Source organism: Sesamum indicum, linkage group LG8 (assembly GCF_000512975.1).
Source record: "Sesamum indicum cultivar Zhongzhi No. 13 linkage group LG8, S_indicum_v1.0, whole genome shotgun sequence".
In the NCBI taxonomy this organism is placed as follows: domain Eukaryota; kingdom Viridiplantae; phylum Streptophyta; class Magnoliopsida; order Lamiales; family Pedaliaceae; genus Sesamum; species Sesamum indicum.
In genome coordinates this window covers 12305833-12314094 of record NC_026152.1, presented here as the reverse complement: position 1 = coordinate 12314094, position 8262 = coordinate 12305833, and the positions used below count along the sequence as shown (strand labels likewise).

Below are 8262 nucleotides of genomic sequence, written 5' to 3'. Positions count from 1 at the left end.
CGCCGCGACTGCACCTTCCGCCGGCGTATTCTCCTTCGTCCGAACGAACCACCTGCTCGGAATACCATCGTTGAACGCCTCTCGTTCTGGCGAATCTTTTGAGACCAGTCCCATCGATTTTGGTCACCTCTGTGCAAAGATTTGACGAAAGCCATCCTCCGCCTTTGCCGACGGTCGCGAGCTCGATTTTCGTCGTTTTTTTTTTTAATTTCCACGTATGCGCCACATATGCGCCACATCAGCTTCTCCAGCCAATCAAGATCGAGCCCCCAATTTTAAAAGTCACATGCATCGCATGTGACTTTTTCCGGCGACCCACAAAATTTTCCGGCGAAATTTGGACTGAAATTGCGAATTTTTCAGTTTTATGGGACCAAATTGAAACCCTAGATACTTACGGGACTAAAACGAAAATGGCCTATAGCTGTGGGATGAAAATTGTCTTTTGCCCTTAATTTTATTAGGGATTAATCATCGATACTACAAAATAGGTAGCTACTCATTGGGTAGAACGTTTGTCTACATTGTTAGTCTCTTAAACGAAGGGTCTAAAACGAGCATATGACCTCGTTCTCCACATACGATATTAGATGGTGCGGTTTCTAACTAGATTGATGTTACATTGCGCGAGATATTATCCGCTCTGTCTCCGTATGAGCTTCTCACAATTTTGTCCTGATAAGACGCTTTATTAAAGAGAGAAAGTTTTAGAACTTATAAACCCGCCCAACAATCCATTAAGACACTTCATTAGAAGCAAATTGAATCGCTGAACTGAAGTTACGAAATGTGTGTAATCAGACAGCACGACTTCAATTACACAATATAGAAGAAAATTGAATTAATCTAACTTCAATTGTCACTTGTAAATCAAACTCGAAACTTAATATATCAGGAAATGGATGATACATATTACCCATGACAAAAAGTAATGAAGAAATTTTATTACATCTAAACAATAAATTTGTGGTTTCTTCCCATATGTACAAGAAAGTTCTGACAAATCCCAATAACAACACAAACTGCTGCTACACTTATGCTATAATGTCCGAAAAGACAAATCTAATGCATTTGAAGAGAAGAGTGAACCAAAAACCCTAAGCCACAATCAAGAATTAGTGTCTGATCCCAATAATACATCCAATCATTGATGTCTTTTGATGTCCTTCCACATATATATGTCAAAGAAAGAATTTACTGGTAGAATTTGTAGTTCTGGGCTGACGCTACAATGGTCCTTAGCCCTCCAATGGGTGCTAGTAGCATCAGTATCACCCCAAAAATAATGAAGATCTGAGATATTTAAGACAATATTTAGTTCAAGTTTTCAGCATCAACACTTTTAAAAATAAAAAAAAAGGGTAAATTACATTTGATATTTTCCTATATTAGGCTTAATTACATAAATATCTCAAGCCTTCTGTAAAATTACAAAATACACCCCTTAATTTATGTATTGTTTCGCTGTTAAATAGAGGGTGTATTTGTAATTTTGAAAAGGGATACGGAGTGTTTGAGTAATTAAAATTGATTTCAAGGGGGTGTTAATGTAATTTATCAAAAAAAGAAGTATATAAATGGTAATATTGCAAGTTTGAACTCACCCAATTCAAGAACCAGGAGAAGCTGAACTTCTTGGGTTTTACGACAATCAGCCAGATGATGCAAGGAAGCTGGAAAAAAAAATAGAAAATAATAACTAATATTGCTAATATAAAAAATAATAAAAGAAAAATCAAAGTGAAGTTGAGTAGTTACAAAGTATGTTGTTGGGGCTAAAGCAAATCCACCAAAGAATCCAACCAAAGCACCAAAGAAGGGGAATGTCATGCCAATAAACATAGTAAATGCTGCAATGGAATGGACAATGATTCAATGTAAGAGAGACATATATATTTCTTTAAGGAAGAAATAAATTTCGGGATGGGTTCTAAGAAATAGATAGTATGGTAGAAATAATAGTAATATCGTACCAACGAATATGGTACGAGTTACGAAACGTAGTGTGAACGAAGGCTTAAGCTTGACTTGCTTCACCAGATACGTCTCCATCATGTCAAACACCGGCATGGCGTATATCTAAGTTTCGACTCCAAGACAAACGTGGTGATTAGTTAGGATCGATGATGGTCGTAAAAAGTTATGAATGATAAAAGTCATATGTGGAGATTGTTATAACAACCTGATAGCTCCCAATAACATGAATCAACACGAATATGTTGGCAGCAGCAATGAGCCACGCTGGCTTCTCGAGTGTGAGCAAGATATTGTCATCGACACTGTTCCCATAGATGTAATAGCCGGCGAACGCAACAGGGAAGTAACATATAGCCACGACGATATAAGCGAAGATAACTCCCTTCCACATTGGTTTCTTGGAAGGTTTTATAGGAGTTGAAGGAATGGTTGCTTGGATCTCCAGCACGACGTTGTGGCCGGCATATGCAAAAGCAATTTCTCCCAAGGCATTGCAGAAGTTGAAGACGTTTTCGCCTGCGTTCTTACCCCTCAGACTATAGTCCACATCCTTCTGAACTCCCCTGGCGATTGCAGCTGTCCAGGCAATGGTAGAGTAGCTACAAGTTTCATAGGCAGCAAAGGTCGTCATATAGTTATAATTCAAAGAGTGTTGAACGGTCACTTTATCTAAAAGTTTAAGCTGACAGGCAGAAGACTTATCGAGGAAAAGGACTTACGTTAGAGACATGACGGCAGCAGCAAGTGAGATGATGGAGATTGAGTTGAAGTTAGGGAGATGAGAGAGGACAAAATGGACGGAGGCGAATATGAGAATGAAATAGGTGAGCTTGATGTCTGAGCAGTCAGGGCAAACGGTTTGGTGGAACTTCTTCAAGGATTTGCCTCCGGTCACCATATAGATGATGCATGTACTTACTTCCACCACCACTTGTTGGGGCACCACAATATATAGGCCTAGCTTTTCGCCAAAAGCATGCTGTCCTAGCTCGTGGTACCTATCGAACCTCTTTCCAGGCACTATCTCGTGCATTTCTACCATTTGCCATAGTGTGTAGAGCGTGATCAACCATGATAATATCATAAGTGTCACTCCTGGTCCCCTGCCAAGAATTAGGTAACATTACACTACAAAATTGTTCAAACTGAAATATTAAGATAAGGATATATACACCCTAAATGTCATAACAAGAATCCACTAACATACCATCCCATGCTGGACATGGCGTAGGGGAGACTAAGGACACCTGCTCCGACCATGGCCGTCACATTGTGGAAGGTTGAGTACCACCATTTGGCTGTACGGGAAGACGTGATCGGAAGCCAATCATCGATGGCCTTCTCCTCTGCTGATTTCTCGTGCTTTTTCGGTTCATCGGTCCCCATTTCTCAGATCCCTCTCTTTTTTCTCTTAATTATTATTGTAATTATTTTGGTTCTTGTAAGAAACCTAAGTTGAGAGGGATGTAAGAAGGGAGATATGGTAATCAAGGTTCTATGATTACCAAATCTTTTATTGAACCACAGCACAATTTCTTCATGTATGCAATATGGAGACTTATTTATAGATGGTTCTTGTTGAGATGCATGGGCAGACAGTTGGAACTTGGGGGATTTGTCCTCTTTTTACTCTTTGGAGTTAAGATTCAAACCTAGGACTTTCCAAGAGTTTTGGAACAAACATTTGATATTTATTTCTTAGAAATTTAAGTAAATGGTGCCCATATTCTTCCCCAACCAAATTTAATACAGCTACCTAAGTCTAAATTAAATATATTTGGAATATTTTCACATCATTGTCATCAATTAGCATCCATCATTCATTTCTATATTTCAAGATGACTTCCCCAATTATAGTAAGCTTAATTTGAAAATAAGATCTTAATATTTGATGACAGGTATTTAATTAAACAATGAAGATCATACACACGCTAATATTAAATGTGTTCAACCATAATTATATCCACTGCAATTTTACATAGAATTTGACCCGACATGCATATAATGTGTTCAGTATCAAATTAAAAAAAAAAACTTTTTAGAGTGTGAAATCTGGCTCAACATAAGCATAGTGTGTTCAATACCAAATTCTCTATCGACACCCTAAAAGAGTATATATTATGTCATATTTTAATTTATTTTCTAATTAATAATGAGAATTAAGTAGATTAAGATGGTAATTAACTCTTAATGAAATATCCTATAATCTATTTATATTTATGTCTAAGTCCTTTAGATTTTTTATGTAATTAAATGGTGGTTGCTATTTCTTTTACCAAAAATGAATACATCATATATATATAGATCAATTTTATCTATCTATGTCTATGTATTTATTTGTTTATTTATATCCATACTATATTATCAAGGCTCAAGACTTTAGAGACACTACTTTTGGTAAATAAAATGTAGACTGACTAATTAATATGTTCTTACTTATACTTATTTCTTCCACAAATAACTATCTTTTTAGTGAATTAATTACATAAAATATTCTTTTATTTATATACGTTGAACGTTATTTATTTTATCATATTTGATCAGTTAGTTGTTTATTTGTCTTCTATTTTATTTAACTAAATAAATATAATAAAGTTTTAAATTATGCACACACATCGGATGTGCTTCAATCGTCAGTACATATTGCATGATTATATTTTACGTATTATGTATTATATTTGTATTTATCTAGTTATAATACGTAAATGTCTCTATATATTTATACATGGTTTTAAAATAATAACTTTGGTTGTCGTTATGTATTTTGACTAAAACACCCTAAAATAACCCTTTTTTTTTTTACACAAAACAACCAACTCTTAATTATTCAATTTTATCAATAATTCTGTTGATGTACATTTAAAATAAAAAATATTTTAGTAATTTTGGTAAGCTGTTCATTTTATTTTCTTTCTTTTTTTACCTAATAAATTGAATTTTAGATTATGCACACATATCGAGTATATCCTGTCTGCTAGTTTAACTATTTATTAAGTGACAGTATTGGTACGCATTAAGTAGATATACAAAAATACTCGTATTTTCCTTTATTCAAATGTATCATATGTAAGCTTATAAGCATAATTTCATTCAAAAGACAGTAACTATCGATTTTGCATGCATAAAATGTGTTGACTACGATTATACTTGTCATGTGATTGGTTGGATATGTCTTACCTAGTACAAGTAATAGATTTTTCTTCCCTATGCTAGGACAGAGATGTAAGATAATTGCTATAGCTTTTCATATGCAGAACAAGAAATAGGATTAACATTTACACATTGAAACTGGTCCAAAACTCAGCAACACATAATATCAACTCATTACACAACTGCATTTTCTTGATTCTGGCTGTGTTTCTGGGAGTCGATGGAGTTCTCCACCGCCAACCCTTGAGCACCAAAACACAAGTAGCTGTTCATCAACCTCAAGTTGAACGAACCGTGTCTACGCTTCATATTAACACGGTCCATGTTTGGGGATTGACTCGCTTGTCCTGGACTCCCACTGTTGACATCTCCACCCTTTCTTGCCGGAGAGGGCCATGATGACTCTGAAAATGCGCTCGAAGGGGATCCAAGCGATGACTTTGGCAGCACTCGTAGAACGCCGTGTGTTAGCCCTGCAGCAAATTTCTTCTTGGTGGATGGACTGGGAAGGTTTGCTGGTATTGACATTATTCTTTTGTTGTTCGGGAGGGTCGATGCTCTCGAGAACTGCTGCCTGAGTGAGTGCGGGCTGTTTCTGGAGCGCGAAAACGTTCTACATGAGTCTAGAGAGTAGTTATCTTCTACCTCGGATGCATCTCCCTCTCTTTCTTTCTTCCCGGGCCAACGGAGCAGATTCTTGAGACGACTTGTAGCTCTCTTGAAAGAACCTCGCTTCTTGAATTTTAATGAGTTTGATTCAATTGTTGAACCCGCACGTTCAATTTCACCCGAGTAGCCGTGCTCCGTGCTTGTCAAATCACAACTAGACTGGCCTACGTCGTCGATCCCAGTGTACAGAAATATCTCTGCATCAGGGATTCTGAAAGAAGTTCCCGGACTACCTCCAATGCCGTGCATTCTCAGATGGGAGGCAATAGCGTTTCTCGCTGTTTGATCCTGACAATCTGAAATCCCACCAGCTGAAATCAGCCGCTTGATCAGTATCTCCGAAGACGCTGAGCGTGGCCGTTGCTTGAGGAGATCCAGGGGAGTATTACCATCGCCATCGCGGATGTTCAGGTTTATATAAGGGACGGACATGAGTAGCTCCACGACCTCAGACTGGATGTTCTCCATTACAGCCACGTGGAGTGCCGTTCGGCCGTCATTGTTTTGAACATTGATAACGTCTTCCAAGCTTGTAAGCTTCCAGCCAACCAGTTGTTTCATGAGCTCCAGCTGTCGGTCGAGCCGTCTGAAACTAGGGGTACGGAAACCAGAAACAGCCATGTGAAGAAAAGTATCTCCATAGTGGTTTGTTAATGAAGCCGTAGAAGGAGATGCCGATAAGAGAACCTCAAAGACAGCTAAATGGCCCCGGAATGCAGCAACATTTAAGGCTGTGTTACCTCGATTGTCCACAGAATTGATGATGCCGTACGAGGATATTAAATGCTTAACTACCTGCATAATGGTGAAAGAAGTACCAGAAAATGAGAAGTACACCGCGCCCAAAACAACCCAAGATTTCATTTTTTGAGCCGGACTCCCAAACCAATGAGGCAGGGAATTTCAAGTGCTCGATCAAGTAGATATACTTAACGAGCAGCAAGGATAACAAGAAATTTCAAGTGTCAAGCATATAGAGCACAAAAACTGAAAGCAACACAGATTGTAAAAGCGAAACGTGCATAGAAACAAGAAACAAATCATACAGTAGAATGCAAATCTAACAAAGAACCCCAGAATTTCTTAAGTTTATAACAGAGCCACCACGTCAACTATTTACACTAGAGCGCATATACAACATCATAGAATTACAGATAATCAACGCGATAAAGTATGATAATGGGACAGACTCCACGATCCATCATAACCCAAATAGCAAAAGTGACACATCAAGAATAGGAAACAAAGGAAAGTAAACCTAGCAATCACCTCAAGTTGCCCTCTACCGGAGGCCGTATGCAGCACGGTGGATCCCCGAGCATCCCTTAAACCCAAAACATCATCACCACCCAAAAGCTCCCTCAACATCTCCAAATTGCCGCCTCTAGCAGCAGCATGGACCGCCCGGTTCATCATCTCCGACCGGAAAAGCAAAGAAACCTCCTTTACCCCTCCTCTTGGAGACACACAACACTCAAAAATCAGCCTGAAAACATCACAGTTCTTGCTCCTAGCTGCAGCATACAACATATCACTAACCCCATACTCCCCTTCCCCAAACACCAAGAGAGGGTCCCTATCAAGCAACTCCCTGACAAACACCACATCACCAGCTGATGCAGCAGTGTACAGAAGCCACCCCCCATAACCAGCTCTGATCAGAGAGTTCTGCCCATTCTTTGTTTCACATTCTTGGAGGAGTTTTTGGGCAACCTGGGACCTGCAATTGGCTACATCACTGAAGCTCTCCTCATCATCCCACACGGTCTCCAGCCGTCTGATTCTTGGCAGAGATGTCAGCTTGATGAGGAGGTTAGTGTCTAGGTGGAGAAGCTCTCTTACTAAATCATAGTGCCCATTTGCAGCTGCCCAATCAATGGGGGAAGCAAACCACCATTGGTCCCCAGTGCTTTCCCATCTCAAAGGGAAGTATGTGGGAGGCATTGGCAAGAAAATTACACAAATTACTAACCAAAATCAACACAATTGAAGCAAAATATAAGCATAAACAGGTAGTGGGAACCTCAAAAATTGCATAGGAAATGATTATTCTTGGTGGGATCAGCCCAAAACTTCTCAAAAGTTGAGCAATGATGAGCAATTCAAATGCACAAAAAGTTGGGATTTTTTGGGAATCAAGAAAGAAAATATACAGTAATCCCACAACAAGAACTGACCAAAGAAGCAAAAAATCACTCACAAAAAACACACATCAAGAAGAGAGACAGACAAGCGCTGCTAATTGTGGGAGAACATGTGAAAAGAGGAGAACAATTTGTGCAGCTGATGACTATTTGGAGATGATAATGAGAGGAAAAAAAGACCACACGTTTGCTGATTTTTGTTGGGTATTTTTCTCTCTCTTTTTTCTTCTTGTGTGGACAAATAGAAAATAATCACTGAGAACTATATATAAACCTTGAAATTCCCTCGGATTTTCAAGATTCCCTCTTTCCCCATTAATGG

The 8262-nt window shown here is 38.6% G+C and overlaps 2 protein-coding genes across 2 annotated transcripts; both read right to left on the bottom strand.

Moving 5' to 3' along the window:
- On the bottom strand, positions 890-3497 carry LOC105168374 (lysine histidine transporter 1). The gene is made up of 7 exons (XM_011088434.2): positions 3185-3497; positions 2697-3080; positions 2183-2576; positions 1974-2079; positions 1759-1850; positions 1605-1673; positions 890-1293 (listed from the first exon to the last, which is right to left on the bottom strand). The coding sequence occupies exons 1-7, from the start codon at positions 3361-3363 to the stop codon at positions 1195-1197; spliced, it is 1323 nt and encodes a 440-aa protein (XP_011086736.1). The 5' UTR covers positions 3364-3497; the 3' UTR covers positions 890-1194.
- LOC105168373 (protein phosphatase 1 regulatory subunit 12A-like) lies at positions 5089-8256 on the bottom strand. Its single transcript, XM_011088432.2, has 2 exons — positions 7066-8256; positions 5089-6591 (listed from the first exon to the last, which is right to left on the bottom strand). The coding sequence occupies exons 1-2, from the start codon at positions 7738-7740 to the stop codon at positions 5302-5304; spliced, it is 1965 nt and encodes a 654-aa protein (XP_011086734.1). The 5' UTR covers positions 7741-8256; the 3' UTR covers positions 5089-5301.

Coding starts and splice junctions, on each gene's coding strand:
- LOC105168374 (XM_011088434.2), bottom strand. CDS start 3,363: ATGGGGACCGATGAACCGAAAAAGCACGAGAAATCAGCAGAGGAGAAG. Junction 2,080..2,182: donor ATGTTATTGGGAGCTATCAG/GTTGTTATAACA, acceptor GTCGAAACTTAG/ATATACGCCATGCCGGTGTT. Junction 1,851..1,973: donor AACTCGTACCATATTCGTTG/GTACGATATTAC, acceptor ATTCCATTGCAG/CATTTACTATGTTTATTGGC.
- LOC105168373 (XM_011088432.2), bottom strand. CDS start 7,740: ATGCCTCCCACATACTTCCCTTTGAGATGGGAAAGCACTGGGGACCAA. Junction 6,592..7,065: donor CCGGTAGAGGGCAACTTGAG/GTGATTGCTAGG, acceptor ACCATTATGCAG/GTAGTTAAGCATTTAATATC.